Source organism: Episyrphus balteatus, chromosome 1, assembly GCF_945859705.1.
Source record: "Episyrphus balteatus chromosome 1, idEpiBalt1.1, whole genome shotgun sequence".
In the NCBI taxonomy this organism is placed as follows: Eukaryota; Metazoa; Arthropoda; class Insecta; order Diptera; family Syrphidae; genus Episyrphus; species Episyrphus balteatus.
This window is the reverse complement of record NC_079134.1, coordinates 6,156,258-6,177,619: the sequence shown is the minus strand read 5'-3', so window position 1 is coordinate 6,177,619 and position 21,362 is coordinate 6,156,258. Positions and strand designations below refer to the sequence as shown.

At 29.9% G+C, this 21,362-nt stretch overlaps 3 protein-coding genes across 4 annotated transcripts in view; 2 read left to right on the top strand and 1 right to left on the bottom strand.

Annotated features, from left to right (window-relative positions):
* LOC129907409 (WW domain-binding protein 4) overlaps positions 1-21,362 on the top strand; it is a 121,915-nt gene that overhangs the window by 12,094 nt on the left and 88,459 nt on the right. The gene's annotated exons all lie outside the window — the stretch shown is intronic.
* Positions 605-21,362, top strand: part of LOC129907408 (calmodulin-lysine N-methyltransferase) — a 100,428-nt gene continuing 79,670 nt past the window's right edge. Inside the window, exons 1-2 of one of the 2 annotated variants that reach the window (XM_055983597.1) lie at positions 605-2,294; positions 2,356-2,428. The gene's annotated coding sequence lies outside the window, so the exon portion shown is untranslated. Of the gene's footprint in view, positions 2,429-21,362 lie in introns of both variants that reach the window. The other variant, XM_055983596.1, reaches the window with a different exon arrangement.
* LOC129907410 (uncharacterized) lies at positions 4,998-10,446 on the bottom strand. Its single transcript, XM_055983599.1, has 4 exons — positions 10,007-10,446; positions 6,150-6,545; positions 5,725-5,890; positions 4,998-5,626 (listed from the first exon to the last, which is right to left on the bottom strand). Exons 2-4 carry the CDS (start codon positions 6,360-6,362, stop codon positions 5,166-5,168), a joined length of 840 nt encoding a protein of 279 aa, XP_055839574.1. The 5' UTR covers positions 6,363-6,545; positions 10,007-10,446; the 3' UTR covers positions 4,998-5,165.

The window sequence follows — 21,362 nt, the reverse complement described above, 5'->3', positions numbered from 1 at the left end:
TTTTGGAGGGCAATTTGATTTCAGATTTTATTTTATTTTTTTTTTAAAACGAATTTTATTTTTTCCAAATTTCTATATAAAAAGTCTTAAAATTTTAAGCAACTTGCACTTTTTTTCATGTGCATATTTTTTTTAGTTTTTCATATTTCTTTCTTCTCATAAGTCGTCCAGTTTTGACGAGTTATTTCTTTAGATTCATTGCTCAATAAAACTTTGCCTTAAAATTAAGAAAAGTATCTTATGATGAAGAAAAATAAACAAATAAAATCCGTGGTACACTGTGGTGTATACGTGCTTTTTGTTGTTAATTAAAATTATATCAAATTGTTTGATAAAAACATTTTTTATCATTTTTAAATTTTGATTATGAGCATGAATATTCACCTCATACTAATTTGATAACAAACATCAACTTAAAAGTGAACAGATAACAAAAACTTTACACACTACAAAGTTCTTTTTATCTCTTTAATGTGCTATAGCTTTAAGAGTAGAAATTCTTATCAAATTTCGTCAAATCATTCAATTAATTTTATCATTTATTTCGACACTTTTTTATGTTACGAAATGATAATCAAAAACGAATTTTATACAGATAAAATATTATTTAACAACCCAACACAAAAAAAAATTGACCTTTCCATCAATTTACAGCCCTCACTGTACCCCAAAAAATCTTGTGAATGAAAAAAGCTTTCCATTTCCACCCTCGTTATAAATTTCATTTCAATACTATACTCGCTGCATTATACCAAAGCTCTGTACCTTTTAGCACTCTGGCTGGCTGTCTGCCGACAATAAACACACACTTTCCACTTCAGTCCTTCTTCGTGCGGCTCACTAGCCGGTCTAGAGAGAGCAAACGATTCGAGTCGAGAGTTTGGCTAAAAAAAAGTTACGACAGTGAGTTTCATATCCTCTCCCTTTTAAGTGCTCCGAAGACACACGAGACACGACCGCGTGCCGGTGTTTTATAAACGAACTTATCATCATCAGGCGTGCCGCATCTCTCCATTTGGATTTGAGCTATCATCAGCTTTCCATTTACCATCATTTATATCTGTTTATCTATGGGGTAAAACGGCAACCCATTTTTGGATTTGTGGTGGCGTAATAAAGAACTGACATACGTATACTCTGATTTGCGGTCTGCCGGCAATAATCGGGGGCTAAACAGCTGCACCGATTTTGAGCTTTTATATCTCTTTTCTGTGTTGTGTATGGGTCAACATCAACAACAAAAAGGAGGCCAACTTGCTGCTGCTGCTGTGAGGAAGGAAGGGTTAAAATACATTCGTGAGGATTCACGTGCTGAAAGGCTCTCTGCGTCGCAGTCGCAGTCCCCAGCATGCATCCGATATCCGAGGGTGGCGTTCTCGGTTTTTTTTTTGTGTGAATTACCGTCACCGTCACGTTTCACCGAACCGTTCGTTGATATGTTTGTTCTGTGAATATTGAAAAATTTGCTGCAATATCATTCTCGTTGTAGAAGTTGCGTGCAGCACAGTGCTGATTGGTTAAACATAGAACGACCTTTGGGTGACGAACGAGAAAATCTATCCGAGCACTTTTGGTGCAATAAAAAGTGATTGTCTTCGGTCAAGTCGAAGAGCGAAGACCCTTCGTGTCGTAGTGTCGTTCAGTTTCGAAGTTTGTCAGTCACTCAGTCGGGCTGTTCGTTCGTCTTCTGCAGTCCTCATATTTTACACTTGAGAGTATCTGTTTTTTTTTTGTGTCTCTGTATATTCTCTTGGCATAGATTCTTTTCGTTTTCGGATTCGAATTGTGTCTTTTAATTTTTTTTTTCTTGTTTGCTTTTGTGTTGCCATGCTACTACTCTCTAGTTCACATGGTGTCTGTGCTAGTGGCTGGCTGTTGTTTTAGTGGCATGTATTCCTGCTGCTATTGAAGCTGCTGCAACTGCTGCGGTTGAACTGTGAATGCTTTAAAATAGCTGCAGTGCGGTTTGATTTGGGTAGCTGCTCATATTCGGTTTTCTGCTGTGTCTTTTCTGGTGTGTTACTATTTGGCGGTGTTATACTTTTATTGCAGTTCTTCTCTCTTTTTGTTGAAAGTGCAGCCGTCGAGTGTAGAAATATAAACAAGAGAACTTTTTTTTTTTTTGGATTTAAATATTATCGTGTAGCGCTAGAAGCTAATGGTTTTCGGGGGAAATAAATAAAGATTATTTTGTTTGATTCAAATGTGCCGGTAGCGGTTGAGGTTTTTTTGGTACCTTTTTTTCCCTGATTTTTTTGTTTTGGCGTGGACGAGAAATATATAAATCACAGGAGGTATCGTATCTACAGGGAATCGCTCTGCTAATTGAATTGGAGTATACGATTTGGTTTGCAGTGCTGTGGTGTACTTTTAAGGATTTCAATTGGAGTGTGGACTAATTATTATTCTGTCCATTTCCGAAGCGAAGGTATGTAACTTTTTTTTTAGTAAAGATAATATATGGGAATATTTGTGAGCTGGGATGTAATTTTGATAGTGAAGGATGATTAACCTCTTATTTTGTAATTTTTGAGGTAATTATAACAGATGCAATGGTGAAAAGGATTCGTTTTTAAATTGTGATAGTTTTGGAAATGCTTTAAAATATTTAAAAAATTTAATAAATGCGATGAAAGTTTAAAGCAACTGTGGTTACTTTTGTTAATTTGATTTTTTCGTTCCAATAAAACAAATAAAAAACTATAATTTTGATTTCATTTTAAGTTAAAAATTATAGTTTTCCAGAATTAGTGAGGCGGCTTAGCATTAAAAAAAGATATCAATTGTGCGCTTTGTGATAAAAGCATGAAATTTACACCGTTGCACACTGGTCGATTCAGTACATCGTAGCTGGTCAAAAGTCGAAAAAAAAAAAGTTGTTGTCAACATAAAAAATACCGTTAGGCCGAAAGTAAATATTCTTAAACAACAAAAAACAACGAAAATAATTTTTTGATTCCGTTATTTTATTCATTGGAAGGATCTCAATGTAATCATTCATGATTTGCTCACTCTCTATTTTAACGTCCGAGAGTTAACAAGTGTTTACAAAGTGATAGTTTATGATAAAAAAGAGTAATTGAGTTGAACAAAAAAATGTCAGAAAATGCTAGTGATATGTATTTTTAAATTCAATTTGTTTTTTTTTTGTAAAAAAAAAGTCGGATTCTATTTCTATTAACTGAATGTTGTAAGGCATTTTTTTGATAGTTTTCAGATGTTTGTTTCTTACTTCTTGAACGATTAAACAAAAGTGCCGAAGAGTGCCATGGTGAATTTTTTATATTTTGTAGTTTGAATCATTACCTTTAATCCGCTTTTTTTAAGGTGACCATTTTTTTTTACGGAAGGACATTGTTCAAGATTGTCTAGCTTGTAGAGCATGAATTGTTATGTGTGATATATGAAATGAAAGGTTATATTATCTCTTTTCAATATAAAAATAAATCAAATTTATAAATGCTCTACACCCAGAGAAAAGTCGGTGTAAAATTAGCCTATTTCGGGGGCTAACTCTGCTTAGGACTAAGGCAATTTTGGGGTTGCTTAGTCCTAGGCTAATTCTGCCTATTTTCCTAAGGCAAATCGAAAATTTTCAAATTTACCTAAATCCTAACATAAAATTTACCTATCTTACCTATTTCCTAAGGTGATTTAAAATTTCCCCTCCGAAGTTTTACCTATTTCCTAAGGTGAATTAGCTTAGTCCTAGGTTGATTTTACGTATTTTCTAAGGTGATTTAGCTTAGGCCTAGGCAGATTTTACCTAGTTTCTAAGGTGATTTAGCTTAGGCCTAGGCAGATTTTACCTATTTCCTAAGGTGAATTACATTTTCCGAATTCAATTTTACCTATTTCCTAAGGTGAATTACCTTAGTCCTAGGCTGATTTTACCTAGTTTCTAAGGTGATTTAGCTTAGGCCTAGGCAGATTTTACCTAGTTTCTAGGGTGATTTAGCTTATTCCTAGGCAGATTTTACCTAGTTTCTAAGGTGATTTAGCTTATTCCTAGGCAGATTTTACCTATTTCCTAAGGTGAATTACATTTTCGGAATTCAATTTTACCTATTTCCTAAGGTGAATTACCTTAGTCCTAGGCTGATTTTACCTAGTTTCTAAGGTGATTTAGCTTAGGCCTAGGCAGATTTTACCTAGTTTCTAGGGTGATTTAGCTTATTCCTAGGCAGATTTTACCTATTTCCTAAGGTGAATTAGCTTATTCCTAGGCTAATTTTACCTATTTCCTAAGGTGAATTACCTTATTCCTAGGCAGATTTTACCTTATTCCTAGGTAATTTTTACCTATTTCCTTAGGTGAATTACCTTATTCTCAGGCAGATTTTACCTATTTCCTAAGGTGAATTACCTTATTCCTAGGCAGATTTTACCTTATTCCTAGGTAATTTTTACCTATTTCCTAAGGTGAATTACCTTATTCCTAGGCAGATTTTACCTTATTCCTAGGTAATCTTTACCTATTTCCTTAGGTGAATTACCTTATTCCTAGGTAATTTTTACCTATTTCCTAAGGTGAATTACCTTATTCCTAGGCAGATTTTACCTTATTCCTAGGTAATCTTTACCTAGTTCCTTAGGTGAATTACCTTATTCCTAGGTAATTTTTACCTATTTCCTTAGGTGAATCCATAGCTGAAAAAAATCCTTTTTGAAAAAAAGAAAAAAATCATGTAATTTTATAATTATAAATATAATTTATTTTCGTTTTGTTTGTTTAAACATAAATTACTCTTAGATTAAATATAAATTACTCTTAGATTTTTTAATGGAAGAACATGCTTTCTTTTTACAAACTCACTTCAGCAATACATTAAATACAGTACTGGACAAAATAAAATACGCACTATCCGAACTTTCACATTTATGCTATTCTCGCTCCCCAAGTTATCAATAAAATAATCTTTAGTGAGAACTTAAATTAAGAACTTAAGTTATTTTCTCTCTCGTTTCAAGCATTTTTTTCATTATTTCGACAGAACCGTATAAGGATAGTATTAGACTTTCTTAATCACTACTTTAGAATATTTTATTGATGACTTGGGGAGCGAGAAAAGCATAAATAAGAAAGTTCGGATAGTGCGTATTTTATTTTGTCCAGTACTGTATATGTAGAACATGGACTGTACAAAATAATACATTGATATAATTTAATTAATTAATGCATTTATATCATTTAGTAAAGTTGAAACAGAAGGTATTTTTTTACCGTCTTGAATATTAAAGAAAAACATTTGTATAAAAACCCATACCGAAAAACACTGTGGAGGGTATTGAATATTTAATACATAAACGAGCTTTAAATAAAAAATAATGCAGTCCAAATAAGTATCTAATTTAAACATAATATTGTCCAAGGACACATAAAAATTATTATAATGAAATCTCTCACCAACAACAATTATTAGGGGCTGAAGTTTTGTTTTCGATTTTAAACATTCCTCCCTTTTTATTTTTAGCATAGGTTCGACCTGGCCTGCACATTCCACTTCCAGAGTGAAAGATGATTTTGAATCTTCAATTGTAAATTTCTTCAATTTACCATTAAACTGCTGCGATGATGGAGGCAACACTCCATGTAACAGAGTTGCATAGCCAATATTGACGTTATCTGAAAATAAATTAATACGTCATAAGTAAAAAATAATTAAAAAATTAAAATAAAACAGAATTTAAAAAAAAAGAGTTTAAATAAAAACAAGGTTCTACCTATGTCAAGGTCGTCAATATTCTCCCTGAATTCATTGAGGAATGATTTAAGAGCGCTGCACTTGATCCTCGCTGTGAACAATTCTAGGGCTATTTTCGAAAATTGTTCCCATTTGGTGAAGTCGAGCCCATTATTCGGTTTTATAAAATTGTAATCCATGGCAATCTGTTAATAGACAGAATAAAACATACTATTATGTAGAAGATTATAGATATTGTGTACATCAATGTAATTAATTAAAGTTGAAGAAATTTTTTAGTGATATAAAATATATACACAGTTTATATAACTGAAAATACTCTTTTATCCTAATTTAATTGGCTTATATCAAAAATGGTTACATCAGAAAGCGTCGAGCGCTTTAACAAAATGCGCTCTACGCTTTTTGATCTTATAAAAACCTATTAAAAACGAATGTTCTTACCAGTTCTGGCGCTCGTGAATATTTGTAAAGCGGCCACTCCTGAAGGACTGTCTGGAGGTCAATGTCAGAGCTTTGGGAAATCATATCCCTCCTGAATGGCATAGTTTGTTTCCATTGTTTAGTAACTTTTTCCCAGTCCCGGTTTTGTTTCAGCTCGTCGCACACCCTTTGCATCTCGGTTTCTGTAGGAAACATTTTTACGACCTCTGCCATGTACGACCCCTAAATGTCTTTTGTATGAAGATAATCCATTAAATATTTGTTGACATGATTTGTCAAAGCATTTCAAATTGCTTTTTTTATCACAACCATGTAGAATTTTCAAATGCATGAATAATTTTTTTAAGCAATTAAATTCTTCTGAGCAGATAACGCAATGCATTTTCAACTTGTTGACTGTAATAAGAATAAGAATTGTTTTTTTTTTTATTTCGGAACTAAATCTATTAAGTATTATAATTTCAAAAAGAATTATCTAAGTCATTTAATAGTAGTGATGGAAACTATCGAATGATTTGAACTATCGATAGTTAGTAACTGAATGATTTGAACTATCGGATAGTTCATTCATCCATTCATTCATTTATTCATTCGGATAAAAACTATCAAATAAACTATCACATAAAAAAAATCATTCGAATGAAAAAACTATCGTTGAAGAAAACTATTCAAATGAAAAAACTATCGTTTGAAAAAACTATTCAAATGAAAAAACTATCGTTTGAAAAAACTATTCGAATGAAAAAACTATCGTTTAAGAAAACTATTCAAATGAAAAAACTATCGTTTAAGAAAACTATTCAAATGAAAAAACTATCGTTTGAAAAAACTATTCAAATGAAAAAACTATCGTTTGAAAACACTATTCGAATGAAAAAACTATTCGAATGAAAAAACTATCGTTTGAAAACACTATTCGAATGAAAAAACTATCGTTTAAGAAAACTATTCAAATGAAAAAACTATCGTTTGAAAACACTATTCGAATGAAAAAACTATTCAAATGAAAAAACTATCGTTTGAAAACACTATTCGAATGAAAAAACTATTCAAATGAAAAAACTATCGTTTGAAAACACTATTCGAATGAAAAAACTATCGTTTAAGAAAACTATTCAAATGAAAAAACTATCGTTTGAAAAAACTATTCAAATGAAAAAACTATCGTTTGAAAAACTATTCAAATGAAAAAACTACCGTTTGAAAAAACTATTCGAATGAAAAAACTATCGTTTGAAAAAACTATTCGAATGAAAAAACTATTCGAATGAAAAAACTATTCGAATGAAAAAACTATCGTTTGAAAACACTATTCGAATGAAAAAACTATCGTTTAAGAAAACTATTCAAATGAAAAAACTATCGTTTAAGAAAACTATTCAAATGAAAAAACTATCGTTTAAGGAAACTATTCAAATGAAAAAAACTATCGTTTGAAAAAACTATTCAAATGAAAAAACTATCGTTTGAAAAACTATTCAAATGAAAAAAATAACCGTTTGAAAAAACTATTCGAATGAAAAAACTATCGTTTGAAAAAACTATTCGAATGAAAAAACTATTCGAACGAAAAAACTATTCGAATGAAAAAACTATCGTTTGAAAACACTATTCGAATGAAAAAACTATCGTTTAAGAAAACTATTCAAATGAAAAAAACTATCGTTTAAGAAAACTATTCAAATGAAAAAACTATCGTTTGAAAAAACTATTCAAATGAAAAAACTATCGTTTGAAAAACTATTCAAATAAAAAAACTACCGTTTGAAAAACTATTCGAATGAAAAAACTATCGTTTGAAAAAACTATTCAAATGAAAAAACTATCGTTTGAAAAACTATTCAAATGAAAAAACTATCATTTGAAAAAACTATTCGAATGAAAAAACTATCGTTTGAAAAAACTATTCAAATGAAAAAACTATCGTTTGAAAAACTATTCAAATGAAAAAACTACCGTTTGAAAAACTATTCGAATGAAAAAACTATCGTTTAAGAAAACTATTCAAATGAAAAAACTATCGTTTAAGAAAACTATTCAAATGAAAAAACTATCGTTTGAAAAAACTATTCAAATGAAAAAACTATCGTTTGAAAACACTATTCGAATGAAAAAACTATTCGAATGAAAAAACTATCGTTTGAAAACACTATTCGAATGAAAAAACTATCGTTTAAGAAAACTATTCAAATGAAAAAACTATCGTTTGAAAACACTATTCGAATGAAAAAACTATTCAAATGAAAAAACTATCGTTTGAAAACACTATTCGAATGAAAAAACTATTCAAATGAAAAAACTATCGTTTGAAAACACTATTCGAATGAAAAAACTATCGTTTAAGAAAACTATTCAAATGAAAAAACTATCGTTTGAAAAAACTATTCAAATGAAAAAACTATCGTTTGAAAAACTATTCAAATGAAAAAACTACCGTTTGAAAAAACTATTCGAATGAAAAAACTATCGTTTGAAAAAACTATTCGAATGAAAAAACTATTCGAATGAAAAAACTATTCGAATGAAAAAACTATCGTTTGAAAACACTATTCGAATGAAAAAACTATCGTTTAAGAAAACTATTCAAATGAAAAAACTATCGTTTAAGAAAACTATTCAAATGAAAAAACTATCGTTTAAGGAAACTATTCAAATGAAAAAAACTATCGTTTGAAAAAACTATTCAAATGAAAAAACTATCGTTTGAAAAACTATTCAAATGAAAAAACTACCGTTTGAAAAAACTATTCGAATGAAAAAACTATCGTTTGAAAAAACTATTCGAATGAAAAAACTATTCGAACGAAAAAACTATTCGAATGAAAAAACTATCGTTTGAAAACACTATTCGAATGAAAAAACTATCGTTTAAGAAAACTATTCAAATGAAAAAAACTATCGTTTAAGAAAACTATTCAAATGAAAAAACTATCGTTTGAAAAAACTATTCAAATGAAAAAACTATCGTTTGAAAAACTATTCAAATAAAAAAACTACCGTTTGAAAAACTATTCGAATGAAAAAACTATCGTTTGAAAAAACTATTCAAATGAAAAAACTATCGTTTGAAAAACTATTCAAATGAAAAAACTATCATTTGAAAAAACTATTCGAATGAAAAAACTATCGTTTGAAAAAACTATTCAAATGAAAAAACTATCGTTTGAAAAACTATTCAAATGAAAAAACTACCGTTTGAAAAACTATTCGAATGAAAAAACTATCGTTTAAGAAAACTATTCAAATGAAAAAAACTATCGAATAAAAAAATATCAATTAAAAAAATTATTCGAATGAAAATATAATAACTAAATAAATGAATGAATGAATTATTTATCGAATGAATGAATATTTTAAATTTATATTTTAAATTCATAGTTTTTCTTTTTATTGGATAGTTCCCATCACTATTTAATAGTTCGGGGCCAATTGAAAAATTATTATAGCTCATAGAAAAAAAGTAGAATAATCCTTAGATCAAGAATAAGAATGATTTGAAGAACTGAAATGTTTAATTCAAAATGATAAAGTTTTCAAACTTGACTCAGTAGCTGCCGAGTAGAAGTGAGAAAGTTTCTTACTTTAAAATTGTTTCAAATCAAACTTTGTAATTTTTAATTATACAACAAAATCGATTGCGATTAAAGTTAAAGATAAAATTGTAGATTGCAAATTTAACTAAGTTTTGTTACAAATTTAGATATGAAATTCAAAAAATTATGTTTAATGGGGTTGGATTTTGTTAAGCTGCAAAGCAATCAGCTAACAAAACTTAAAAAAGCAATAAAAACTTTCTGTGGACATATTCTTCTATATCGCTAGTACTTAAATACCTAATCATTGATTGAAAATCATACCCTTTGACTCCTGACCAATCTTGTTGAAGTTTTTTCACGTTTCTTCTATCAGCTTTGTTTTGGGTCTTATTTTGCGTGAAGGAATGGTGATTTTTAAATTGTTGATCGGCTTTAATGAGTCTATATGAAAGTATAGAGACAAAATTTTATTAGAGTTAAGAAAAAAATAAGTATTTTAAAATTGAACAAAATGAACCACGTAAGTAAGTAACTGGGTCAAATTGGTCTTCGAATTGAGTTCATGTAAAATGAATTTGGACTTTGTGAAGCTGCTGAGTTATCAGCTCCCAAAAGTAAAAAAAAAAAAACAATTAAAACTTTTCGATGGACCAATTCTTATATCTTTCAGCTGGGTACAAATGGGTTTTGAGTACTGATCTATTTATTTTTATAGGAATGATTTGCTCTATCTTGATATTTTTGATGCCCAATGATAGAGAATAAAGAGTTTATTGTGCAAAACCCGAAGATTACAACTTTGTGACTTAATCCCTTTGTACCCGGCGGCATAGATATACATATATAGGGCTAGTACTTAAAAATCTAATCATTGATTGAAATCATACCTATTTCTTTGACTCCTGACCAATCTTGTTTTCGTTTTTTCACGTTTCTTTAATGAGTCTATATGTAAGAAAAACAATTTTAATAGATAAGAAAAAATTAAGTATTTTAAAATTGAACAAAATGAAGCCAGAAACTCATTGAATTCAAACATATAAGTATATAGATTCAAAATTCAGAGCAAATACTTTCTATGGGCATAAAATTATAAATGCCTGGTACTTAAATGGCAAAATAATGATATGTAATTATGTACAAAGCATACCTTTTGTTCCAATTTTCAAGCGTTGCCTCTTGATTTTTTGGTTAGTTTTTTTTTTTTTTCGATTTCGTTTTATTTAAAAAAGGTATAATCATGCCGTCTGCCGCGCTGCTTTAATGCAATATTCATAGTTATAATTTTTAAATCACAGAATTATCTTTATGGACAGAAGCAAAGATCAAATAAAAAAGGAAACTTGCCCAAAATAAAACTTATTTTGTAAGATAAATTTAATTTAACGGAGTAGTTCACACGATTTGTATTATTAAATAAATAAAAAAGAAATGTTGAATAAGTACTTTACTCCCAGTGAAATAAAAATGCAAATATATAATGATAAAATTGTAAAAAAGATTGTTGCTTTACTTACTTACTTACTTTGATATATTTTCCAAAACGCTTGTTTTAATTAACTGGTTCACAGTATTTATGTCTTCTTTTCTTTGTTTTTCCTTGGTTATTGATATTATAATTCACTTTTTAAAACAATTTTTACACGTTTAATATTTCTTAGCACTAAACTGAACTGCACGCCATGAATTTACGAAGAGAATCATGTGCAAGCACGCTTTCTAACGGGATCTGAGAACGAATTTACCTTAGGCCTAAGGCAATTCCAAAAATCTAACACAAAATCACCTTAGGTCCTAGGTAAAAAGCGAAAATTTACCTTAGGACTAAGGCAATTCTAACAAAACTAACACAAAATCACCTTAGTTCTAAGGTGATTTGATGGCGTCACTAAAAAATTAGCTTAGGCCTAAGGTAAATTTAGCTTAGAACCTAGGTAAATTTAGCTTAGATCTAGGTAAATTTATGTTAGATCCTAAGGTAAAATTGGCTTAGGCCTAGGTAAAATTAGCTTGGGTAAAAATTATAACTAATAATTTTGGAGGGAAAACAAGACATGAGCGTATCTTTAAGGGGCATTTTGGGTATAAAGTGAAGAAGAATAAAAGCAAGTGAAGCAGGGTAACAAATGCATATTTTGGTTATTTTCGTTCGTTTATATTTACATTGCGAAAAGTAGGACAAAGGCGTCAAATAGTCAACTAATAATGTAAATTACTTTTAATTAACAGATAAATGAATTTAATAGTTTAAGGTGAATTTACCTTAGATCCATAAGTAAAATTAGGTTAGGCCTAGGCAAAATTACCTAAGGCCTTGGTAAACTTAGCTTAGGCCTTGGTAAAATTAGCTTAGGCCTTGGTAAAATTAGCTTAGGCTTAGGTAAAATTTGATTTGGTAAAAGTTATAATAGAATAATAGTGGCGGGAAATTCAGACACGGGCGCATCCTTAAGGGGTATTTGGGGCAATAATTGAAAAAAGTAAATCATTATAATCATTTTACATTTTTACTGCATTTGTCACATAAATCTTATTTCTGACAATCAATTTTTCAATACATGTATTCTTGATTTTTGTTTTGGTTTTCTTTATTATTCATAAAGTTTACGCGACTTTTAACTAGAGCTATTATTTGACTTTGTTAAAATTAGAGTGAACAAAATTTCTCAAAAATTATATTTTCAAGTTTTCCTAGTTACATTTTGGTGATCCCAAACATCTGATTTGATGAATATTATGGAATATTATACAATTTTCGTATTTATTTAAAACACATTATTTATTACCAAAAAGCACACATTATGCGCTGTTTCATTTAGTTATGTCTCTATCGTTCCAAAGCTTGAGTCACTCTAAAATCTATGAACCATTCATTAATTCAATGTTTGTGAGATGTTTTATTTTTCAAAAGTCGCTATAACTTCTAAACGAAAGCGAAAATCAAAAAAACTTATTTAATATATTCTGTCGGAAATCAAAAAATCTACAACTTTTATATCTGACAATTTTTCAAAAAAAGCAAAAATAGAAAAGATATGACGAAAAAAGAAAAAATTTCATGTCTTTTTGTTTGCGAGATAGAAAATAGAAAAGATATGACGAAAAAAGTAAAAATTTCATGTCTTTTTGTTTGAGAGATGTTTTTTTTTCACAAAAGTCGCTATAACTTCTAAACGAAAGCGAAAATCAAAAAAACTTATTTAATATATTCTGTCGGAAATCAAAAAATCTACAACTTTTATATCTGACAATTTTTCAAAAAAAGCAAAAATAGAAAAGATATGACGAAAAAAGTAAAAAATTCATGTCTTTGTTTGAGATGTTTTTTTTTCACAAAAGTCGCTATAACTTCTAAACGAAAGCGAAAATCAATTTTTCAAAAAAAGCAAAAATAGAAAAGATATGACGAAAAAAGTAAAAAATTCATGTCTTTGTTTGAGATGTTTTTTTTTCACAAAAGTCGCTATAACTTCTAAACGAAAGCGAAAATCAAAAAAAACTTATTTAATATATTCTGTCGGAAATCAAAAAATCTACAACTTTTATATCTGACAATTTTTCAAAAAAAGCAAAAATAGAAAAGATATGACGAAAAAAGAAAAAATTTCATGTCTTTTTGTTTGCGAGATAGAAAATAGAAAAGATATGACGAAAAAAGAAAAAAATTTCATGTCTTTTTGTTTGAGAGATGTTTTTTTTCACAAAAGTCGCTATAACTTCAAAACGAAAGCGAAAATCAAAAAAGCTTACCTATTTAATATATTCTGTCGGAAATCAAAAAATCTACAACTTTTATATCTGACAATTTTTCAAAAAAGCAAAAATAGAAAAGATATGACGAAAAAAGTAAAAATTTCATGTCGTTTTGTTTGAGATGTTTTTTTTTCACAAAAGTCGCTATAACTTCTAAACGAAAGCGAAAATCAAAAAAAACTTATTTAATATATTCTGTCGGAAATCAAAAAATCTACAACTTTTATATCTGACAATTTTTCAAAAAAAGCAAAAATAGAAAAGATATGACGAAAAAAGAAAAAATTTCATGTCTTTTTGTTTGCGAGATAGAAAATAGAAAAGATATGACGAAAAAAGAAAAAATTTCATGTCTTTTTGTTTGAGAGATGTTTTTTTTCACAAAAGTCGCTATAACTTCAAAACGAAAGCGAAAATCAAAAAAGCTTACCTATTTAATATATTCTGTCGGAAATCAAAAAATCTACAACTTTTATATCTGACAATTTTTCAAAAAAGCAAAAATAGAAAAGATATGACAAAAAAAGCAAAATTTCATGTCTTTTTGTTTGAGAGATGTTTTTTTTCACAAAAGTCGCTATAACTTCAAAACGAAAGCGAAAATCAAAAAAGCTTATTTAATATATTCTGTCGGAAATCAAAAAATCTACAACTTTTATATCTGACAATTTTTCAAAAAAGCAAAAATAGAAAAGATATGACAAAAAAAGCAAAATTTCATGTCTTTTTGTTTGAGAGATGTTTTTTTTCACAAAAGTCGCTATAACTTCAAAACGAAAGCGAAAATCAAAAAAGCTTATTTAATATATTCTGTCGGAAATCAAAAAATCTACAACTTTTATATCTGACAATTTTTCAAAAAAGCAAAAATAGAAAAGATATGACGAAAAAAGCAAAATTTCATGTCTTTTTGTTTGAGAGATGTTTTTTTTCACAAAAGTCGCTATAACTTCTAAACGAAAGCGAAAATCAAAAAATTTTATTTAATATATTCTGTCGGAAATCAAAAAATCTACAACTTTTATATCTGACAATTTTTCAAAAAAAGCAAAAATAGAAAAGATATGACGAAAAAAGTAAAAAATTCATGTCTTTGTTTGAGATGTTTTTTTTCACAAAAGTCGCTATAACTTCTAAACGAAAGCGAAAATCAAAAAAAACTTATTTAATATATTCTGTCGGAAATCAAAAAATCTACAACTTTTATATCTGACAATTTTTCAAAAAAAGCAAAAATAGAAAAGATATGACGAAAAAAGAAAAAATTTCATGTCTTTTTGTTTGCGAGATAGAAAATAGAAAAGATATGACGAAAAAAGAAAAAATTTCATGTCTTTTTGTTTGAGAGATGTTTTTTTTCACAAAAGTCGCTATAACTTCAAAACGAAAGCGAAAATCAAAAAAGCTTACCTATTTAATATATTCTGTCGGAAATCAAAAAATCTACAACTTTTATATCTGACAATTTTTCAAAAAAGCAAAAATAGAAAAGATATGACGAAAAAAGTAAAAATTTCATGTCGTTTTGTTTGAGAGATGTTTTTTTTTCACAAAAGTCGCTATAACTTCTAAACGAAAGCGAAAATCAAAAAAACTTATTTAATATATTCTGTCGGAAATCAAAAAATCTACAACTTTTATATCTGACAATTTTTCAAAAAAAGCAAAAATAGAAAAGATATGACGAAAAAAGCAAAATTTCATGTCTTTTTGTTTGAGAGATGTTTTTTTTCACAAAAGTCGCTATAACTTCAAAACGAAAGCGAAAATCAAAAAAACTTATTTAATATATTCTGTCGGAAATCAAAAAATCTACAACTTTTATATCTGACAATTTTTCAAAAAAAGCAAAAATAGAAAAGATATGACGAAAAAAGCAAAATTTCATGTCTTTTTGTTTGCGAGATGTTTTTCAAAAAAACTTATTTAATATATTCTGTCGGAAATTAAAATACAAATGTGTAACTATATATTTATTTGATTTATTCATATCAAACAAATTATTTATTTAAAGAAAAATTTGTATTTCTAAATAATTTAATTAATTACAGACATTTATTTATTTTCGCACTTTTGGAGGGAAAATTGCCTTAGTTCTAGGTAAAATTAGCTTAGGCCTAAGGTAACCAAGAAATTTTGAAATTTTTGCCGGGAAAATTACGTTAGGCCTAGGTAAAATTTGCTTAGGCCCTAGGTTAAAAATTCTTTCAATCAAACCATGATGGCCGATCAACAACAATAACGAAATTTCGTTGAAAGTGAAAAAAAAAAACATTTTTTGATAATTATTAAAAAACGAAAAAAATATGTGTTTTCGTTTTTTTTTTATGGTATACATGCCTATACAAAGGAAAAAAAAAAAACACAAATTTATTATTGTTTTTCAATAATCGTTTTAGTCATTGAAGTGTTTTCTTTTTTTTTTTTAATTGAAGAAAAAAGGAAAACATTTCATTCTTTTTGGCGCAAAAAGCAATTTTCCCAAAAAAAAAATTAGCTTAGGCCTAAGGTAATATTACCTTAGTTCTAGGTAAAATTAGCTTAGGCCTAAGGTAACCAAGAAATTTTGAAATTTTTGCCGGGAAAATTACGTTAGGCCTAGGTAAAATTTGCTTAGGCCCTAGGTAAAAAATTCTTTCAATCAAACCATGATGGCCGATCAACAACAATAACGAAATTTCGTTGAAAGTGAAAAAAAACATTTTTTGATAATTATTAAAAAACGAACAAAATATGTGTGTTTTCGTTTTTTTTTTATGGTATACATGCCTATACAAAGGAAAAAAAAAAAACACAAATTTATTATTGTTTTTCAATAATCGTTTTAGTCATTGAAGTGTTTTCTTTTTTTTTTAATTGAAGATAAAAGGAAAACATTTCATTCTTTTTGGCGCAAAAAGCAATTTTCCCAAAAAAAAAAACTAGCTTAGGCCTAAGGTAATATTACCTTAGTTCTAGGTAAAAGTGTAACATAAATTGCCTTAGTCCTAGGCAAAATTGTGTTAGAAAAATAACATTTGCAAAAAATATTCCCCAAAAAAAAATTAGCTTAGGCCTAAGGTAATATTATCTTAGTCATAGGTAAAAGTCTAACATAAATTGCCTTAGTCCTAGGCAAAATTGTGTTAGGAAAATAACATTTGAAAAAAATTTTCCCCAAAAAAAAAATTAGCTTAGGCCTAAGGTAAAATTACCTTAGTCCTAGGTAAAAGTCTAACATAAATTGCCTTAGTCCTAAGCTAAATTGTGTTAGAAAACTAACATTTGAGGCCCTAGGTAAAATTTTGTTAGGCCTAAGGTAAAATTACCTTAGTTCTAGGTTAAAAAACTAACAAAAATTGCCTTAGTCCTAAGGCAAGTTATGCTCGAAAAATAACATCCATAGAAAAAAATTCACCTTATCTATCTAAGGCAAATTAGCCTATTCTAGGTAAATTTAGCTTAGGATTTTCGAGCATAAATTGCCTTAGAACTAAGGCAAGTTATGCTCGAAAACTAACATTCATAGAAAAAATTTTGCCTTAGGCGTCTAAGGCAATTTTACACTGACTTTTTCTCTGGGTGTATGTAAAAAGATATTTCGTGTCAAAAAAAAAAACCATCTTTTTACCGTTATCTCAAAAATATGACTATGAAAATGATTGAAATTTTGCATAAATATAGTCCTGGCTTTTATTTATATTTCCTGTTAATTTGATTAATATATCTATCAAAACGAAAAAGATATAAATAAAAAACGGTCAAAAGGGCTCGAAAACGGTCAAAAATTTGGGAAAAAGAAATATTTTTTCCCATTAAAGATATCTCGGGCAATAAAAAAGACGTCAGAAAGATTTAAACAGGCATTGAAAGATGGAAAACAGTTTTTATAGAAACCGTTACTAAATATGTTTAAACAATTTTCCTTATATAAAAGAATAAGGTCCGAAGTACCCAAAAAAACGTTTTTTTGCATCTTCTAACGGTAATATTTCAAAAACGGGAGCTGATTAATTTTTTTTAACTTTGGATTCGAGTTCAGGACACCGAAAACCTTCAGAAAAGTATATTTTTGTTTTGGCAACAAAACCCTTGTAAACCAGTGTAATAGTTAAAGCTAAACGTTGATAAAGAATATAGCAGCTAAGGTGAAAAAACTGCTAACAGGCACGGGAAGAACGGGAGACCAGGGTTCATCGATTTGTAAGACGTATTCACATTAAAAATAATATTCAAAGCCAATAAGACATACAAAAGAATTAAGTCCACCTAGTGACTCAAAATCGACCACTGTGCGTTGGTAGTAATCAATATAAGAGTCATTTTGAGATATTGGGCCATCTTGTATTCCATCCGAAAGGGTAAATACAAGAGTTTTTCTCTGTTGCACTCGCTTTGTTGCATATTATAATATAGGTAATGAAACATTTTTATTAATAAGATGTACATGATTTCGGGGTATTTTTTAACGCCTGATCGAATCGAATCAATACCAAAATGTTTCGACCACCATGTAAAAAGTTATTGGAATCTTCATGAATAGTCTTTTACTTAAAGAGCAAGAGTCAGAATTACCAATTACTCTTTCAAAATAAGTGGTAGACTGATTTAATTTTGTATGGACGTTTCGTGCATCAAAATATTTTGGATTAAAGGGTGTTTTTTTTTTTTAGTGAGAAAGAACACTTTTAAAATGGTACCATTGTACCACATGGAAAATTTATGAATTTTTTTGAGCTGCATACAAATGTTATACATACTATAAAGATCAAAAATAAAAACAAATTAATTATATTTACTATGATGTATATAATTTTCATGACAAGTTTAAAAAGCTTTCTTTTATTTTTCATTGAATTTTCATAAAAATTAAAGTTTTGAATTAGTGAGATGCCAAAGAAAAAGTATGAGAAATAATTTTGCATTTTGTGATAATGGGATCAAATTAATAGCATTGTTAGTACAATATGTATATGTATATCCCCTATTTTAAGATATTGGGCTTCTTGAAAAAACTTGAGCAACATTTTACGCAGCTTTAACAGTTCCTTTGCGTTTCAGGGATCATTGAGATAGAAATTTGTGGGAATTTGGTCCATAAAACTTTGTTTTTGAATGAAAGAAGCATACCAATATTTTTCAATTTTTGTTTTATGAGGTAAATACTGTATTATCGTCCCATAAATATGGCAAAATTGTTTCCCTCGAGCTCAATGCGAAGGGTAGGTAGGTAGGTAGGTAGAGATGGCGGTCAAGGCAAACCATGTTTGATTGACCCAATTAGCGCAGGATGCGCCGTTTTGATACCAAAACTTATGAAACCTGTGAGTGATAATTGGATTTATTTGAAATACATTTTTTAATTGGTTTTTAAAAAAGGGAAAAACAAGTGTTAGGCAGTCCTAAATCCACTTTGTTGCATTTAGGAACGAGATCAAGTCTTTGATCTTTGATTCTGAGATGTTATCTATGACATTAAAGAATTCGCTCCCCAGAGAGAGTGCTCTATTCCTAGCAAGGGCGGGACATTGACATAGGAAATGGTAGACCGTTTCTTTTTCTTGCTGGTCCAAGCAGCTGCGACAGTAGGTATTGTGCGGTATACCCAACTTTGCTGCATGTTCCCCTATCGGCCAATGTCCTGTACACACCGCAACGATTCTGCTAATATCTTTTCTGGGTCTAGAGATTAGGTCATATGTTTTGGATTTATTATAGGTGGGCCAGATTTTTCTGGATATGACGCAGCTAGTCAAGTTGTGCCACCTATTGTTAGCTTTTGTTAGGTATTTTAAGAAGATATCGCCCTTCATGACTCCTATGGGAATGTTGACTATTTCTGCTAGTGACTCATGAAGGGCTGATCCTTGCCTGGCCAGTTCATCCGCCTTTTCATTGCCTTCAAAACCACTGTGACCTGGGATCCAGATGAGAGTGATTGTGAGGCTTTCACTCAGCAATGAGAGTTCCTCTCTGCACTGCTGAACCAATTTGGAGGATGTCGTGACCGAAGCAATTGCTTTTATAGCTGCCTGACTATCTGTTAGTATAGCTATATTTTGGTTTTGATTTGGATATACTCTAAGTAATTTGCAAGCTTCTTTAATTGCCAGCAATTCCGCTTGGAATACACTTGCAAAGTTTGGTAGTCGAAAGGATTTTGAGATATTGAGGGATTCATAGTAGACACCCGAACCGACCCCACAGTCCATTTTTGAGCCATCAGTGAAAATGCAGGTGTCGAAGCCTCTCGTCACAATGCCCTCTTCCCAGTCTGATCTCGACGGGAAGCTGACCTTGCAATTCATTACAGTATTCAAAATAGGGGTGCAGTAGTCCGTGGGTGTCAGAAGCATATCCGATGGTATTAAATTTGTTGTGTCACTGTGACCAAAAGATTTTGCCTTCCAACTACCTGTTTCTTTTAGCCTTAAAACGCTACAAGAGACCTGGTATTTGATATGAAGGTCTATGGGTAAGAGGTGCAAGAGAACGTTTAGAGCCTCCGTGGGGCACGACCGGAGGGCTCCAGTCGTCCCTACGCTTGCTGTTCTCTGGATTTTCTTAAGTTTGTTGATGTTATAAGCTTTACTGAGTGCAGGCCACCAAACAATGGCGCCGTAGGTAAGAATGGGTCGTACAACCGCTGTGTAAGTCCATAGAATCATTTTTGATTTAAGACCCCATTTTTTCCCAAAGGTTTTACTGCAGGCATAGAAAGCAATGCTCGCTTTTCTAACCCGCTCTTCTATATTAAGCTTCCAGCTCAGTTTAGTGTCCAAAATTACACCTAAATATTTGGCGCTAGAAGAAAGTGATAAGATTTGGCCGTTGAGCTGAGGTAGAGGGAAGACAGGGATTTTGGTTTTAGTTGTAAAAAGCATCAGTTCCGTTTTACTTTGATTAACTCCTAGGCCACAGCTTGTAGCCCAGTTGCTAACTTTTCTCAAAGCCGTGTCAGTCATTTCACTGATCACAGGTAAAAACTTTCCTGATACAAGTACAACCAGATCATCCGCATATGCCACTGCCTTCACTCCACTTCTCTCAAGCGTGGAGTACGAAGGGTACTTTTGCTAACAAAGTTTTTGATAAAATAATGGCAATTAAATTGAATTTCTCAAAATGCGTCTGTTATTTTTTTTGTTCATTTTTTGTTCATTCGTGGTAAATTTTGCATAGCATAATTATATTTTTGTGTTTTCATATTTGGTATTAGGACTTGCAATAGAAGATGCACTAATTTCAATGTTAAGTTCCGCCGTTTTGCCCACTTTTTTTTACAAAACGGAGCTTTAACAAGTCTCTCAGTTTTATATGTGCTTAAAACACGTAAAATGCATTACCTTACCTTACCATAATTGAAAAAGAACGTTTGTCAAAATACTTTTTTTCCTCACAAATTAGCACTTTTTATACAAAAAATGCAGCAAATATTGTTGAAAATGTTACAGATTTTTCTCATTAGTTAGAAATATGTTCATTTTGTCAAAATACTTATTCCGACCATTGGAGGTATGTTTTCTCTTATTTGAAAAATTTAACATACAAAAATTGTTTTAAATTGGTTTGAGTTTGTATTTTTGAGACATTGCTGTTGACTAAGAACTTGATTTAAGTTTCCTTATCCATTTAACCATCGAAAATCGAATTATTTCATTATATAATGTCAAGAAAATTTGTTCTTCTTTATAATTCCTTCGATTGGTTTCCCGGATTTATATCTTTGACATGCGTTAAATTAAACCTTCAGCTTTTTTTTTTATTATTCCAAGAAGTTTAAAAAAAAAAACCATTTGATCTTAAATGCGAATTTAATTCTGGTCGAAAATCTGGTTCAACTTTTTTTTCGAATTTTGTTCATATCTTTTTTTTTCCTTTTGATTCTCGTAGCGCAAGAAACCTCTCTTCTCCAACATGCAACTTAAACTTCGATTTCTCGAAA